This window comes from Haliotis cracherodii, unplaced genomic scaffold (assembly GCF_022045235.1).
Source record: "Haliotis cracherodii isolate W230 unplaced genomic scaffold, xgHalCrac1.p SCAF_9, whole genome shotgun sequence".
In the NCBI taxonomy this organism is placed as follows: Eukaryota; Metazoa; Mollusca; class Gastropoda; order Lepetellida; family Haliotidae; genus Haliotis; species Haliotis cracherodii.
Genome location: NW_027266343.1, coordinates 51573487 through 51591913, shown reverse-complemented (window position 1 = coordinate 51591913; position 18427 = coordinate 51573487). Strand labels below are relative to the sequence as shown.

The window sequence follows — 18427 nt, the reverse complement described above, 5'->3', positions numbered from 1 at the left end:
CTTTTATGTTTGAAATGCCATGGAATCTGTCTAAACAGAACTAATCTGGGATTACTTCAGTAGAGTATTTATGATGCATTCATAGTTTAAATAAAGGGAACTTGTTCTGTTTCCCACAAATTTTATCTGAGTTGTGTTTATTGAAGATTTCATGCAGAATTTGGTATGGCTTTGATACATTCCTTGTATATTTGTTGGACCATTATTATTTTCTACTCTAGAAATGGTATCGTGAAGATATGGACCTTGGATCCTGTCACCAACGAGAGAGCATGCTCTTACAGCTTCAAGGTAGGACGCCATTTTTATTTTTGTTAGTAGGAAGCAGGAGTTATCTGCCCTTAGTATGATCTTGGGGCATGGAACTAAAGACTGAATTTAGGAGGTTACGGGTTTTCAGATTTGTGGGATCCCCTGAATTTTCATATGGAACTGAGGTCAATAAACCTGCAAATCTGAGAACAAATTTTGTTTATCGACATTGTAAAATACAATAATTAGTAATCATTTTCCGGAACCACTCTGTCTGTATGGGTACTCTGACAGTTGTGAGACAGACTTGATGTCATGCTGGAATGCTTTAATGTCTGATAAATATTGATCTGGCTTAATATTTAATTAATGTGGTACCCATTTTGACAACCAAAATGGCACGTTTTTACAAATTGGGATTGCGAACTAAAAGATAAATCATTCATGCGCAGTGAATAGTCCAGGAGATTTCTGAGCATTGCATCCAATTAAATCACATTTTCTCAACCAATCACACTGCAGCACGGAATAAAGTTATATGTCCAGTACCATTTAATGTTGTCATCAGTAGTACAATACATGCTGTGTATTCTCAATACTTTTAGAAACAGTAAGTCAAATTGTTTTGTGAAACTCATACAATGACATCCATTTTTGCAGGCTCATGAAAAATCGGTGAATGCTGCCTGTTTTGTGAACCGACACAGCAACAAGTTTGCCACAGGTTCTGATGATGCAACAATCATCATATGGGACATCATAAAGAAAAGAGAGTCCTTCCTTGTCAAGTGAGCTTTGCATATTATTATCAGACTAATGGGCCCATGCCCTTATTTTCTGGTCCCATATTCCTCCATGAAATTCTCCCCCATGGCAATTCCAAACCTTTACTGGTTGCAAGAGACAACAAAATGGATCGGGTGGTCACGCTCGTTGAGTTGCTTGATGAACATGGCATGATTTTTTGCTCACACTATCAATGACTGGATTGTTTGGTCCAAAGTGATTATTTACACGTTGAATACAGATTGAATATTGCTGGGTTACAATGTGTGACCTGGCTGTTTGTATGTCATCATACCCTCATCATCATACACTCTCCACGACATTCAACCAGTGTGTGTCAAGAATTAATTACTTCAGGCATTTCTTATAAAGCGGGGGCGGTCTTGTAGCCTAGTGGATAAAGCGTTCGCTCGTCATGCTGAAGACACGGGTTCGATTCCCGACATGGGTACAATGTGTGAAGCCCATTTCTGGTGTCCCCTGCCGTGATATTGCTGGAATATTGCAAAAAGAGGCGTAAAACCTCACTCACTCACTTCACTCACTCTTATGAAGCGGCATATGTCTGACTGGTACAACAAAACATTTCATATGAACCTGACTGGGGTTTTGTGGGACAGAAATATTGTGTCGTATAAACATGTTATATTTGAAAATGGACTCATTTAATTTTAACTGCAAGTCATATAGGAGGTAAAAAAGGATTTCTGTTTTAATTAAAACCAATTCAAGTTGAGTCTATTGAGTCCATGTTTAACTTACAGTCAGTGACAATTTTTTTGTTTCAAACAAGGAAAATGCCATTCATAGCAAGCCAAAGGTTTCACCAATATTATGTTTTGTATTTGTTGGTAGGGTTGTCACCCTAGCAGTAAAGCAACTTAGATAAGAATATGTTCAAGTGCATCTGTGGGTTTTTGTCATGTAAGACTTCCATCTATCACTTACCCCCTGTCATTGCAGGAAAGGAAAGGTGTTCAGTGTCATGACTCCCATCACAGCCCTGGCCTGGAATGACAAGTACCCGTCCAAGTCCGGACTCACCTTTTTCTCCGCAGAATGGGACGGCACCATCAACGTATGGAACACGGACTATGGCACGCCTGTCAGTACTATAAGGTGAAGTAACAACATTTCCTGTGGAGAATGCTCTTGGTGGTTGAATAGAACATATGTATCCTAAGTTATGATTAAAATATGCCTGTGAAGAACGTTTTAAAATACCAAGCCCCTTCAATATCTGAAATGGTTGGTCCCTACATGGAGCAAATCTGGGATTTCAGGCAGCAAACCCTTGTTGCTAAGAGAGCACCAACTCAGCATTGGACACATGAAGATCCAGGGTAGAATAGGTCTTCAGCAACCCATGCTTGCCGAAAAAGGCTACTGTACTTGTTGTAAGAGGCGACTAAAAGGCTACTATACTTGTCGTAAAAGGCGACTAACGGGATTGAGTGGTCAGACTCAGGGTTAGAATAGGTCTTCAGCAACCCATGCTTGCCGAAAAAGGCTACTATACTTGTCGTAAGAGGTGACTAACAGGATTGAATGGTCAGACTCGCTATCTAAGTTTATGCATGTCATTGTATCCCAAATGCGTAGATCGATGCTTATGATGTCATTAACTCGATTATTTACATACTGACTCCATATTGCTGGAAGAGTGCTGAGTTAGGTGTTAAACAACAAGCAAACATTTGTGATTAAATTGTATGTCTTTTTACTTAATAAAACCTCTCTATGTGAAATAGATTAAAACACTAGTTTATTGGTACAGATTTGTTGCAACTACATCGTGGCACCAGGTGTAGGCCATTGTTTTGGTACTGGAACATGCTCAGTGAGTTTGGACAGTATCCTGTCCAGCAGGCCCCTCCACCAGCCTACTTTGTCTGATGATTGCATGTTTCTTCCAGGAACCCGACACATGCTGGCTTCTACAACAGCTGGTCTACCAGGCTGACCTTCTCTGACCAGGAGCTTCTGACAGCAGGCACTGACAGCAAGGTCGTCATCATGGACGTCGCGCCAGTACTGCAGGTCAGTTTCCAGCTTTCGGGCTTCTGTTCCACAAGTGGGGGATGTTTGGGGAGCCTAGTGGTTAAAGCTTTTGCTCGTCACACTGAAGGCCCAGGTTTGATTCCCATCATGGGTACAATGTGTGAAGCCCATTTCTGGTGTCCCCCGCCGTGATATTGCTGGAATATTGCTAAAAGTGGTGTAAAACTATATTCACTCACTCCACAAAGGGGTGTTGGTACTGTCTGTTCTGTGTTAAGGTATGGGAGTTACAAGTCATTGCGTGCAAGGATCACTTTCAGGAGTTAGAACCGGGGTAGTGCAAAGGTTGAGGTTGAGGGAGAGTCGGTTCCTACAACGGTTTGGACAATACAAAATATAAAGGGACCTTTCAAATTATCAACCCTCCTTTCTTTGTTGTCCTCTTCCAAACTGCTTTTTTCCCAAGATCCTCTGATGAACTTAGAATATTTTTCTCCTGATCCTCGAGCCGTAAGCGTCTCCGTGGTCTTGTGGATAGAGAGTGAGGTCGGAGTGGAAGGTTGGTGGTTCGATCCCCAGCTGTGTCATGCCAAAAGACGTTAAAAGATTATATTTGTTGTTACCTTGCGTGGCTCTCGGCATTAAGGGAATAAAATTACCAGTAAACTTAATGTCAGAAGTAAGACGAGTTCTATGGATGAACAACTTCTTTATTACAATTAGTGCGATGTTTCGTTGTATATCCTAACACCTTTATCAAGCAAGTGATGTTCCAGACTTGCGATCACTTGCTTGATAAAGGTGTTAGGATCTACACCAAAACATCGCACTAATTGTAATAAAGAAGTTGTTCATCCATAGAACTTGTCTTACTTCATCACACCAACTTCTAAATGCCACTTAAAGAAGTTAATGTCAGTATACCGTGTCTGAGAGGGGTAGTCATATTAACCCGTGGTATGGTATCTCAGTAGACTGGCACTAAAACAGGCATTAGTCCTGACTTGTACAAGAAGAGACACGCACACATGCACACGTATACATGAATTATTGGTGTTCATGTAACATGTTTTTTGTTAAGTGCCCCCACCCCAATTTTTCAAAAAGTTGTAGCCACATTTGCTTTAACCTTGGCAGATTTGTGTAAATTACACAGGTATGTCCAAAGTTTAACTTGTAGGCTTTTTTTTCATCACCATTGGTGCGGTCGGGTAGCTTAGTGGTTAAAGCGTTCGCTCGTCACGTCAAAGACCCGGGTTTGATTCCCGAAGTGGGTACAATGTGTGAAGCCCATTTCTGGTGTCCTTCGCCGTGATATTGCTGGAATATTGCTAAAAGCGGCGTAAAACCATACTCACTCACTCACTCATCACCATGGAAACTCTGACTCTTCTCTTTGTTCACAGGTCAAGTACAATAGTCCAGTGGCGACCAAAATGATGATGCTTGTGGACAGCTCCGAGCTGGACAAACATGTCCCTCCTCACAAACGTACCAAGACATGGGTGTTGGATGTCCTGCAAAGGGGGACAACTGTGTACTGTGTTGACTCCATGGGGCAGATAACTGTGGCAAACAGAAACCAAGCACCTGACACCTGGAAAACAGTGAAGGTATTGACGACATTATAGTTTTCAGCAAAATTATGAAAAAAGGGTTTTGGAGATATTTGGGGGGGGAACTGATTCTAAGATTTGCCTGCAATGGGGTGCAGAGAATGCTCGAAGGCGGAATGCTGAGTTTGCTCCACATAGGGACGAACCTTTTCAGATTTTGAAGGGGTCCTGATATTTATTTATGCTTAAAATGTTTGTTCCAAATTATATCAGAAAAACCCCATTTGGGTTCAGGTTTCAGTGAAAGAAAAACTTGCAGGGCATGCTGGAAGTCCTGAAAAAAAAATTTGTTGTGAAAAACGAAATATTTCCAAGTCTTCTTTCAGAGAAAAACAATTTTGGAAGCAGTGACTGAAATACTGTCTGTGTTTGAGATAACTCAGTCAAACGTGTGAAACCTGTAAGCAATTGAACATTAAATGTGACTTCCTTTCTTATTTGGGACTGGTGACTGGTGAGATTGGTCCCCCCCCCCCCCCCCCATTTTATGTAAAAAATATGTCAAATCCCATTTTTTCATGAACCTCCATACCCCCCCATAATATATTACCAGTCGCTAAATATAAAGAAAGGAAGTAGAAGGAAGGATATTGAAGTTTCTTGTATTTTCACGGACTTGTGTTTGCCAGTGTTTGCAATGAACAGACATTTGATTAGTTTACATGATAGATACTGATCACAGACTTACAAGGAAGCTGGACTGATGGTAGGGTGTTTGTTCCAGATTCATGCTGAGGCCATCACCAGCATCATGTTGGTGGCTGGACGTATCTTCACGGCCTCCGCGGACCAAACAGTCAAGGTGTGGACGGAGGGCCTGACTCAGGTAAGGTTCTCACACTCATGGACCTGGTCGCACTTGCATAAAGTGATCTTAGTGCCAAGACTTTCACAAGCCTATGTTAAAGTATGGGAGTTATGATCATCTTAGCGCTAAGATCCCTTTCTGCAAGTGGGCTCTAGCCCTAGTTTGTCTTTTCCATATTAACCTGAGTGAATTTGATTAAATATGTTTCAAAATGACCTTTTGATTTATTATCTTGTGTTTTGTTAAGATATCTGATATGTACAAATTGGCAATCCCAGCAGGGCTATCAGATAAAAATAGGAGTAGACTGTGATATCTCTACACACCATGCAGCTTCTCTCTGGTACCAGTATATGCATCAAGGCATGACCACAGTCTGTAAACAATCAAGTCTGGACCAGACAATCCAGTGATTGATATTATGAGCAATGATACACACCATCAGGGTATGTTGACATGCCATCAACCCAGTCTACGAACTTGACAACACAATCACTTTGGTCGCCTCTTTCTCGGGACCAATACTAATCGGGGTTCTCCACAGGCTCCCAACTCAGTGGCCTCGTATGATTTTAGTTTGTTTGTTTGTTTGTTTTTTAACACTGCACTCAGCAATATTCCAGCTATCTGACGGCGGTCTGTAAATAATCGCGTCTGGACCAGACAATCCAGTGATTGATATCATAAGCGTTGATCTACGCATCTGGGATATGATGACATGCATCAACATAGTCAGACCACCCAATCCTCTTAGTTGCCTGTTACAACAAGCATAGTCACCTTTTACGGCAAGCATTGGTTGCTGAAGACCTATTCTACCCTGGATCTTCAGGGATGTCCTCATATGACAAACAGTGTGTGTGTTTGTTGTTTAACACTCCACTCAGCAATATTTCAGCTATGGGTTGGGGAGGACACATTCTAACCTGGGCCCCCACAGAACTAAATACATCATACATGTACGTGTATATACGCGAAATAGGTGTATCAGCACATTCCAAGTGTACACATGTAACATGACTCAGAAGTGTCTCGTGAAGCAAAGCATTGTATTTTCTCTCCTCAGATTGGTCAGTTCTTCTGCCCAGCACCTGTGACCAGCATGACGCTTGCGGGAACGGTCAGTAGGTCCCCTGTGTGTGTCCCCCTGATGTGTGGGGACCAACTGGGCAATGTCCACCTCCTCACATGGCGGCAGTGAAGTGACCACATCACATGTACAGCAGCGTCGTCTCACTTTAGTATCCTGCTTCATCACTTTAGAACAAGTCCCGTCTTTGTTCACATCTCAATGTCTTCACAACTAGGCCATGTATATATACCTTCACTTCGATTCCTTTAGAATTAAGTTCTTTGCACCTTAATTCCAAAATTATTTATTACTTAGCAACACTGCCATAATGGACCTGTAGGGTATAAAAAAAATTGGTCTGTAAATAATTGTTGTCAATACGATTGGTAATTGTTTTTGCATATATTGTATCTCCTAACATCGTCATTATTTTCTTAAGTTCTTTTATTGCCAATAACATTGTTTTTTTACTTTTTTTACACATTTAGGAAAATAATTTTCTTGTTCAATTTAAGTATTATAGTAAAATCAACCCAGAACCCTCCTTAGTGTTTAACAATAAATTGTACATAATTGTTACGCATAATTAACCAATGTAAATATGACTGTACATATCCCCAATATGGCTTCAAATGCATGTATAATGCACCAATGATCATACAAGTGATTTATATGCAACTTTGAGCAACATTTCATGTTAATGTACCTGTATTATTATTATCATTATTATGTAAATATCATATAGCTACAAATGTAATGTATGTATCATTATGTTTGGCCTGCTTTGATCCTGAGCACACACAGACATGTAAATATATCTGTACCATTTCTAGACAACATGTACTTTCAAGAACACATGCATACTGTTTAAGAATTTTTGCATGAAGAAACCTTATATTTGGATCTGTGAATATGCATTAACAAATATATCATTGTACATACTAAAAACACAGTAACTGTATTTTCTTGAATATAGTGTGCACTTCTTTTCCACAAAACACTGCTGTGTAGGTGGTGCGCATTATACACACCATAACGAGTTTTGATTTTTTTTCCCAGCACAAAGACATATTGTAAATATTTGTATACTGATATGCCAACACAGAGGTTGGACCCATTATTAGTTAGTTCAAAACAGTTTCCTACATTTCTTGAGTCTAGTAGTGTGACTTTTCATCACTCCTATAGTCCTGAGTTTGAATCCCATGTTTGTGATCCTTTACCTGAAACTGTCTCCCTTATTTCTTTGACCCAGTGGTCTAAATTATTATTCGCTGTGCAGAGGTCCATCTTGGGCTAATAGTATCCCCAGGTTGTTAGTTTGAGTCCAATTTCTGACAGCACCTTGCTCGTAGATTTCGGGGAAGTAGTACCTATCTACGTCCTGTAACATATTGCGCTTCTCACCGCCGAGTGACGTATTGGTCGTTGTTGAACACCACTTAGTGTGCCCTCTTAACATTAGGCAAGCTTTGGGAGCTGGTGAAGTAAGACATAATTTTACTATTATTTCTGTGTGATTGTTATTTATTTTATTTTATTTTTTATATTTTACATTTGTGATAAAGAATTATTTTGGAAATGATTCTATATATTCAGTATGTTTCACATTTTTTATTTAAACTTCATTGCATAAGTTAAGTTGCATTTAGATCAAAATATCATTTTAGTAGAATCTTCTAGACATTGACAATCATATTGACCATTCATGAATGAGAAGTAGGAAAAAGTCAGCCTCTGGCTGAAGTAGTTATGACTGCTTCAAGAAACACTCCCAACACTTTCACTGGGTTGGATTCCCTGTGTTGTAATGTGTGATATGGTGTCAGTTATTCTAGCTGCTGATTCTGCGATCAAGAAATGTGATAATCGAAAACATTTTTACAAACATAATATTGGTCAAAATCGTGTAAATTATTGATTAAATGGATGGGTTAGATTGTAGATCCTACAACTCAATATTTGTACATGTATGTATATATAGTTCCAGCTTTGTTTGTTTGTAACCTGTTTGTACTCTCACATCTCCGTGTTGTATATATATATATATATACCGGTAATGTATGTATGTGATCAGGTATGCAGTACTTGACATGTAGTCATCAGACAACACCTGTAGTTGGTTACGGAACATGCTCAGTATTACGATGCTCGAGATGCACTGCATCAATGCCTCAGTGAGGAGTACCAGTATTCTGTGCTACAGATTTAGATACATAGTTCCTGTAACGAAAATATTTGTGTGTTTTGACCACCAAGATACACAAGAGAAAATTACATTACTGTAGCATGTAATAAACATTAAATAAATACTCTGTATACAATATTTACGAACAACTGTGTAAACGTCTTAATCAAGAAACAGTTTACCGTCAGATTTGTGTTCGAATTATTTACTGAATAGAGTAAACATCACTAGTCAGTAAGATTTAAATATGTTAAGAAGTGTTTTTTTTGCAAATTCTTTTTTTTGTCTTACTTTTCTCTGTGTTATATTTTTATAACAAATAATGTGTAGTGTGGGGAGTTTTGCCTCAAGGGGTGTCATTCCTTTACAACTTCTATTTTAGTCATCGGTTGACCTATAGCAAGAATTAGGCTGTTTATCGATCAAACCTGGGAAAAAACAAGTTGATTTCTATTTATTATGCAGTTGCTAGGTTCAACATGCTGAATGAACTATTCCCTGCTGTTAAGCCTACTCCTTAATGGCTACTTCTTATATCAGGAATGATATACCTTTTCATGAGTGCTCAATTATGGCAAAACAAATCTTTTTCAGTATTTTCGCCTGTTTATCCAGGCTTATTTTGCATCTTAATGTTACTAGTGGGACTGCAACACCCGGAGCATACATAGCATAATGGCAAGTTTATATAAAGATGCTTCACAATTGAAATAAAGGTAAATCGAACAAAATAATACAAAATTAAATTTCAGTAAATTAATTCAAATTCATGATTGTTGTCAAATACTCTATAAACCTTTGGTAAACGTGAGATATGGTTTATAAAATGTATCATAAACTCTCCATGTATACTAATATATTTGAAAGCCAACAGTGTGTAAATCTTCTAGACAGGTTTCCCATTTAGAAATTGTAAATTACTTGTTGGTCACATGAAGAACAAACCGACATTTACAAAGTTCCTTTTTTTTTTTGCTTTGAACCATGTGAAGCTGCATGGGATGGGTTTTGTTTCAGGTGAATATGGAATTTTTCCCCATCATAAAAGTCATTCCCAAATTGTGTTTAACTATAAGGTTAATGAGACCGGCAAGTGATCAATATGCCATAGTTTGATTCCCATTAAGTTTTAACCTGTGGTTTTGTGTTCAGGTGCGCCACCTATGTTGTGGTGCATGATCTCAGACCAGCCGGCTGTCTCGTGTACAACATGAGCCGTAGGCTGCGACTGAATCTATGAACTGTGCAATAGTAGTACAATAAACTCAAAATACAAATAAACTTCTAGTGTTTGTCATTACTTTGAAAAGTGCTTGTACATGACATCACACCATTGTTATGCTACACACCAGACTTTATCAACACTGAAGATGCTGTTGCTGGCGAGACAAGGTGAAATGGGGTTTAACGCCATGTTCAAGTGTGGTGTGGTGTGGTCTACCACAGACTTTTGCCTGTTTTATAGTCCTAGCCCACTTAGATACCATGCCACAGTTTACCATGAATACCCCACTCAGACACAGTAAGCAGACTCCAAGCTGACCAGTCCTTGTTTTATCCCCTAAATGACAAGAGCCAGTGAGGGTAACTAGTACAAACTTTTAATGTCTTCATATGTCAACAGAGGCTCAAACCACCCTTAAGCTCTCCAGGCAGGCGCTCTATCCACCACCACGAAGACAGTCCTTTGTTGCAGAAAGCTGTGATAGGTTGCCATAGCTACTATATCCCAGGAGGTGGCAGAGTTCACTTCATCCTCTATCACTATTACAGTCAAGTCTACAAGACGCTTTGGTTGACATTAGATTGACTTGGTCTTCAGCTCTCCATTGTGGAGAAACCAGGTGTTGTCTCAGATGCTGGTTTGTCAAGAGCATGAATGTTATTAACACCGCACTCAGCAATATTCCAGCTGTATGATGGCGGTCTGTAAATAATTGATGATGTACCCTACAATCCAGTGAGCGACGTCATGAGCATCGATCTACATAATTCGGATACGATGACATGCATCAACCAAGTCACTGAGTCTGACCACCCAATCCCATTAGTCGTCTCTTACGACAATGGAATGTTAAGAAGCACCGACCACCAGCTCCACCTAGTGGCCTGACTTGCCAGCAGTAAAGGGATCCTACTCTTCCCTGGAATCAGCAAGTGGTAAAACCATACACCTCTGCTGACACAATACAAACTGCAAGGGTCACAACACCAAAAATATTATGCCACAAACCTTGAAAACCTTGCAAAAACTCAGACAACAAAAACAAACAAATATTAACTGTTACACGCAATATATTTTAATGGCGAACAAAATTATATGTAGCATATACATAACATCAACATTACAGTTATAAAATGAGTCCTTACATGTTTAAATGCATTGTCATGATTTATGAAACCTAAGAAATATATCTCCACCAGACGTATCCATTAACCATTTTAACCAGTACTTATATCTGATTCTTTATGGCTAAATGTCTGACAATAGGAATGCATAACTTGCAATAACAGAAATGTGACAATATGTTTGTGGGACATGATGCACATGAACTGGGTGATTGTATATATATTGTGCTGAACAAAACATGAGGCAAACAGACTTATACAATTTTCACGACTGGTGTAACCTTGAATTGTTTGATAGGCATTACTTGCTTGACAACGGCTTTAGTTTTGTTTGTTTGTTGTTACCTCATCACTCAGCAATATTCAAGCTATATGACGGTGGTCTGCAAATAATCAAGTCTGGTGCTTGACAACGGTATAACGATCTATACCGAAACGACGTCTTTACAGTAATAAAAGAATCTCTCCATAAATTGTGTCTACTTTGGTGTAACCTTATCTCAAAGTCCTCCCAGTTTGTTGCTAGTCTTTTAACAAGACAAAAATGTTTACTATGTTTATGTTTTCTATCAGTTTTCTTCAATTCCAATTTGCAGCAACATTGAAGCATTGAGAACTGGTTAAGAATTATAGCTCTCAAATGCTACTTATCTTTGAGGAGGACTGGTCCCTGGTTTTCTGGATTTTAACCTATCCTCATTACAATTAGTCGTCTTGGGCTAGAGTGCTTGTGTGAATTTCATAGGCTGGCAAACTTTACTTATTACTCAAATCATACATTCACCTGGCCGGATTAATCAATTCTATTAATTTCAAAAATATTTCTCATCAAAACAGATCCTGAATCCACTACTACTCGGGTTACAGGAACCTGACCTGTCCACGATGCCAGTGATAGAAAAATGTTACACCCAAGTTACAAAAATTGGCTCAAAATGACAAGCCAATGAGTAATTCAGTTTCTGATACAAAAGCCATGTAAACATCTGAGTCTCTAGCCTCAGCAAAACTTGATGAAACTCAAAAGAGTCTGTCAAATGACCAGCCTTTCATTCATTCCTCTCCTATTCTTACCAAACCAATCAATAACCCATAGCCTTCATCCATACAAGTGTGCAATATCTGCATTCCATGGATGCAGGTCTGTTCCTTGTTGGAAGACAATTCCTCCCAAATCACAATGAGTGTCATGTAAATTTCAGTTGTGTTTCACATGGGGGCTGGGAGGTCCTTGACGCTTCCGAAGCACTCCTCGTACGTGTCCTCGTAGTCCTCGTGAGGTTTGATCAGCACCATGCAGAGCTGGCGGTGGGAGTTGAGGGCCGAACCAAGGTCCTGTGCACATGGCAACAATAAATAACACAAAGTACTTTAAAAAACAATCAAAGAGGAATTGGTTAATTCCATGATTGATCTTTTGTTGCTTAATGACACACTCAGCAATATTCCAGCTATAATACGGCAGTCTGTAAATAATTGAGTCTGGACGAGACAATCCAGTGACTGACATGAGCATCAATCTGTAACTTTCACATGGTTACAACAAATGAATTATGGTATAAAACCATTTTGTGATACACAAGACTTAATGTGATGATACACCTAATGTCTGCTAAGATAGGCAATTACCATGTTCATGTTAACAGTGAGTGAGTGAGTGAGTATGGTTTAACGCTACTTTTAACAGTATTCCAGTTATATCACGGCGTGTCAGCTTAATGTGGGAGGAAAGACCAAAGTGATGTAAGTCTCAGATGTTTACCACTTCGGTGAAACCCATGAGCACGGGTATGGTGCTGACAAACCTAGAGACATAATCGGGGCAAACTGGGATTAGAACCCACAATCATAGGTTTCTGGCGTGCCCAAGGGACACAACTCTGCACAGCGAATCGCGGCGCCTTAGATGACTGGGCCACCCGTGCCCCCCCACCCTGCATCTTAACAGTTTATATTATATTTAATTACTTGGATTAACAGAACCCAGTGATTAAGTGAATGCTGTCTTGCAGTCTACAATAATCCAGCTTAATCAAGGCAGCATGTACATGATCCGAGTCTGGACCAGACAAGCCCCAGTGCCTGAGTAAGTTTGGTTTTACGCCGCTTTTAGCAATATTCCATCAATATCACTTGGGGAGAGAAACCAGAAATGGGCTTCACATATTGTACCCATATTGGGCATCGAACCTGGGTCTCGGGGGTAACAAACAAACGCTTTAACCACCAGGCTCACCCCACCGCCCAACCAGTGGAGAAATGATCCATGTGACTGTGACATGTAGCAGAGGCTGGTCAGCTGGACTTACCTCCTTTGAGGGGACATAGCAGTAGGGGATGTTGGCCTCCTCACACATGAGCGGCACATGACAGATCACCTCCACTGGGCTCACATTGCCAGCTATCACCACTAGGCTGAAACACACACGGAAATCTGTGTCAATTTTCATCCTGTTTGACTAACACAACGCTGCCTCAAAATTCATCCCGCTTGACAACATAACCCCCCACCTCAAATTTGATCCTGCTTGACTATATACCCCACCCTCAAATTTGATCCTGCTTGACCTCAGAACACCCCCTCAAATTTCATCCTGCTTGATTCCCAAAAACACTGCCTCAAAAAGCATCCTGCTTCACTCCCACTGCCTCATATAATTTTAGTACCAACAAGCAGAGGAACATATAGCTGTACATAAAAGTAATATTCTATTCCCACATTTATCATGTGCGACCGAGGGCAGAGGTGATTCTTTACTATATTTAAATGTACAGCTATGTATTCCCATGCACCATGTAAAGATACCAAATAAAGTTGGTTTGGTTGGTTTGTTGTTTGACGCCGCACTCAGCAATATTCCAGCTTTATGACGGCGGTCTGTAAATAATCGAGTCTGGACCAGACAATCCAGTGATTGATATCATGAGCATCGATCCACACAATTGGGATCCATGACAGTGCATCAACCAAGTCAGCGAGCCTCTTACGACAAGCATAGTCGCCTTTTATGGCAAGCATGGGTTGCTGAAGACCTATTCTACCCCGGATCTTCACGGGTCCAAAGAAAGTAAAACATCAGAATACATACCCTTTCTCGCCTTTGCGGATTGCCTTCTGTACTTCCCGGACTCCCTGTACGAGATGTTTTGGCTGCTTGTAAGCTGAAACAAATAGAGTAAGTATGTATTACACCTGGACTGATGACAGGAGCTACCTCTGATTCAAACAAACAAGCAATCTTACACCCATCTGAACTATTTAACACAACATGACATGTTACAAAACAAAACTACAACCTGAGTATAAGTTTCATTACCACAGACTTGGTCAAGTCTGTTTGGGAACAGATATTTCTGCAAGGACTCTAATAGCCCCTCAAATTAGGGATCGGGTGGTCAGACTCGCTGACTTGGTTGATGCATGTCATCAATCCCAATTGCACGGATTGATGCTCATGATGTTAATCACTGGATTGTTTGGGCCAGACTCGATGATTTGCGGACCGCCGTCATATAGCTGGAATATTGCTGAGTGTGGCGTTAAACAACAAACAAACAAAAACGAAATGATGTGACAGATAACAAAGTGTAATAAAATCTCTCTCCTTGCCTCTGTCGGGTGATTGGTGAGTATGACTTTGCTCAGCTTTCAGCAATATCATTGTGGTCTTCACACTTTGTACCAATGTGGGAATCAAATCTGGATGTTATTTATTGTGAAACTTTGAAAACAGATACAAGTGCTGAACTGTAGGTAGGGCAACTGCAGAGTTAAGAACTGGTGCCTTTTGTCAGTTAGGACTTTGAAACTTTCTGTCTCTGGGTTTCCATGGGAAAAATTTCATCTAGGGGTAAGGTTTGTGTACAGTATCTTCCCCAGGCAAGGGCGTTAACTAACCACAAAAGTCCAGTTTCCACCATGACCGAACTAGGCTCGAATTTCCAGGCTCAATCGTAGTGCCACTAGTGGCTATTACCACTTTAGTCATTTCTATGTCCCTCTTATTGACCAATAAGTTTCCATAGTTCGTATTGTTTGCATTTGATTAAAACAAAATGGCGGCGCCCAATTAAGATGATCTGATTGATAATCAAGATCTATTAAAAGGGTATGCTATTTTTCAGGGAATTATCATTTGCAGAAGCCTGAGGTCTTCCATAAACTACCTGACAAAGGGGGACAGTTGAAAAGACCAAGGGCTTCTGCAAATGATGATGCCCTGAAAAATAATGTTACCTTTATTATAGCTAAAATGGATGGAATTTGTTACTTAATAAAGAAAAACAACAATATTGGTTTTGAAACATTCACTGCAATCAACACAAATGTCACTGACCCACCTTTACAGATATGGAAACGTCACAGAACAAACCGCGACTATGCTTGTCGTAAAAGGCGACTAATGGGATCGGGTGGTCAGGCTCGCTGACTTGGTTGATTCATGTCATCGATCCCAATGCTCATGATATTAATCACTGGATTGTCTGGTCCTGCTGAGTGCAGCGTTAAAAAACAAACCAAACCAAACCAAACAGAACAAACCAGATGACGTCACTATTGAAGGTGACGTTCCCTATCCCTATCCTATGACGTCACCTAACAACGGGCATGATAATGGCCCGTTGTCAAGCAATATGAGGGCATTATCAAGTTACAGTGGCACGCTCATTTCTGATAACATGCTTGAGGTTTAATGATAATTCTATCCATTTTAGCTATAAATTGTAATAAATCAGGTCTTGCCCCACGAAGTGCATCAAACCACATGGAAAGATTTTCAAGTTTACCAGTTGATGGTACACATGCTTTGCAAATCCTGCAGTTGACGGACATCTGCATGCTGAAATCCATGTTGTTTACGAATTGGGTGTCAAGTTCGTTTCGCGATTTTTATTGGACTATGCATAATCTTCTTAGTCCATCCAAATGTAACTCCAGAATTCCAGCCTGGTTCGGCAATGGTGGAAAATGGACTTTTATAGTCAGTTACCTTCCCTGCCTCGGAAACATGGTGTACAGTAGCTAACTTATACCCTTGCAGTTTTTCTCAAAGTCTAAGACATGAATGATTAATTAGTTAATAATGTCTCATTTTTAGAACACGATTTTGAGTTGTTCACATAAATTGTGTAGGAACAGGATTCAAAACAAAGTCATGTCAGCAAATGGTCAAGGGTATTCATCACGATAGAAAGGAGCCTGGACAACTAAGCATAAGTACACAGCAAAGAGTATTTCCACAGAACTCAAACAAAAGACCATAACTTTTTGTAAATTCAGTTTGGCAAATGCAACTACATACGTTCTATGCTTAACTTTTGGGTGCAGGCAACACATTACATATTTGAGCATATCACATCACTTCTGATATGTACACTTTTTCAATCTTATGATGTGATGTTTAGTAGCACATACGGTACATAGTCTTATGTCCAGTTCACTGGACCGCAGGGATCCACTTTTAGTGCGTTTTATGCAGGAATATAGCATCGTAAAATTCCTTTTGGAAATTATACATATATTTGCCTGGGTAGTTTCTACATACGTCTCCACCAGCATATTAGAAATTAGCCGCCGCTTGTTTGTGTACAAACCAAAGTTTAACAATTGTAATTTCGGCATGGCGTTGAGACACAATATACAACAGCCAGTGTATTACGTGTGAACATCAGGTTTCTGGAATTGCGAAGTTCGCAACAAACGGCATGGCCAAAATAACTTTTGGGGCATCAAGTGGGAAAAGACTCCAAAGCCGACTGCTTTACCTTTCTTTGCCGTCTTGTACAAACGCTTTGTCAGTTTACGAGACGCTAAAGGTGCAGCTATCGGACATAAGTAGCGGATCTTTTCATCCCACGAATCTTCTCTCTCTTCGTCTTCGCCTCCCTCTGACTTGCGCTTTTCTTTCTTATCCTTGCCCATGTTAATATTTCGTTAGTCGCTGAAGTGTGTGTTTGTTGTCTAACCACGTGTTTTCAACCGGAAGTACTCTTTCTTTAAAAGCAGTAAATACAAGGCTCGCAGAAATAATATAGACCAAAGTCAAAATTGTCTTTCTTTTACCAAAATCATACTTTGCAAAATATCATGTCGTTTGTATCCCTAACTGTGGAATATGAAAATCACAAATTAAGCTATACTAACTTGATCTTTCACTCCCCCAACTGCCTAATCGGTGTTCACTAAAACAAGAATTTAACTCGACGAATGTGGATTCAGCTTGAAATTGAAATTGTTGAAAACTCTCTCATATTAATGAAAATGACTAGACACTTTGACACAACTAACATTATGTCAAAAAATTAAAAGAAATTATTTCAAAGTTTCATCTTTAAAACGTAAATGGACCTGGGTTCAGTGCCTGCCCTTACAGACAACAAAGCCCCGTTCCACAAAGCGAGCCTACTTGTGACGATTGTTACTCGACATACTTGAATATATATACTTATAGTCGTGGAACCAAGATCGTTTTGTGCAACCGGGCCCAAATTGCTGCTCAAATTCTTGTGACAGAGGCTCATTTTTTTCAGTACGAAATCCCCCAAGACATATCCTGTCGGGTGATCACAGGTTTGGCGGGTGATCATATAACATATGCTACATCAAAACTAATAGCGGATTGTCACATGCTATCTGAAAAGGTGATCATCCACGACTGTGGGAAAATCCGTAATTCACAAGGGCACTACAGAAATTTAATGCCCTCTATCCGGCTTCCCTTGTGGATAAGAAATGCTTCAAATCACCTGGTGTGTGCATGATCTCACCATGCTGTAGATCTGAGAGAGTGATCGTCACATTATGAAGACCTAGCGCGGGTGACCATAATAACTATGCTTGTGTACATCATAATGGGTGATCAAAATATACTGCATCTCATTGTGGGTGATCACAACCTTTTATTTAACTAGCGGATGTTGAAAACATGCTCCACCACCAAGCGGGTTATGACAACATTCTATATTCACCTATCGGGTAAAAACCATACCATGATACATCACCTAGTGGGTGATCACAACATGATATATCACATAGTGGGTGATCACAACATGCTATATCACATAGTGGGTGATCACAGCATGCTATATCACCCAGAAGTGATCAGAACGTGTTATATCGCCTAGTTGGTGATCACATCATGATATATCACACAGTGGGTGATCACAACACGCTATATCACATAGTGGTTTGTTTGTTGTTTGACGCTTCACTCAGCAATGTTCCAGCTAAATGACGGTCTGTAAATATTCGAGTCTGGACCAGACAATCCAGTGATCGACTTCCTGTGCATCGATCCACGCAATTGGGACACGATGACATGCATCAACCAATTTTAAGTCAGCGAACAAGACCA

General features: G+C 40.0%; 2 protein-coding genes across 2 annotated transcripts in view; one reads left to right on the top strand and one right to left on the bottom strand.

Moving 5' to 3' along the window:
- The window catches only part of LOC139452254 (telomerase protein component 1-like), a 68386-nt gene extending 58414 nt beyond the window's left edge, over positions 1-9972 (top strand). The window contains exons 50-56 of the mRNA XM_071233651.1: positions 222-291; positions 913-1040; positions 2002-2157; positions 2955-3078; positions 4446-4652; positions 5380-5481; positions 6530-9972. Of these exons, the coding sequence (XP_071089752.1) occupies positions 222-291; positions 913-1040; positions 2002-2157; positions 2955-3078; positions 4446-4652; positions 5380-5481; positions 6530-6664 (922 nt within the window). The 3' untranslated portion in view covers positions 6665-9972. The remainder of the gene's footprint in view (positions 1-221; positions 292-912; positions 1041-2001; positions 2158-2954; positions 3079-4445; positions 4653-5379; positions 5482-6529) is intronic.
- A 1045-nt stretch (positions 9973-11017) lies between these two features.
- On the bottom strand, positions 11018-17087 carry LOC139452251 (H/ACA ribonucleoprotein complex subunit 2-like protein). The gene is made up of 4 exons (XM_071233649.1): positions 16839-17087; positions 14162-14234; positions 13382-13487; positions 11018-12407 (listed from the first exon to the last, which is right to left on the bottom strand). The coding sequence occupies exons 1-4, from the start codon at positions 16993-16995 to the stop codon at positions 12282-12284; spliced, it is 462 nt and encodes a 153-aa protein (XP_071089750.1). The 5' UTR covers positions 16996-17087; the 3' UTR covers positions 11018-12281.
- Between the last annotated feature and the right edge of the window lie 1340 nt (positions 17088-18427).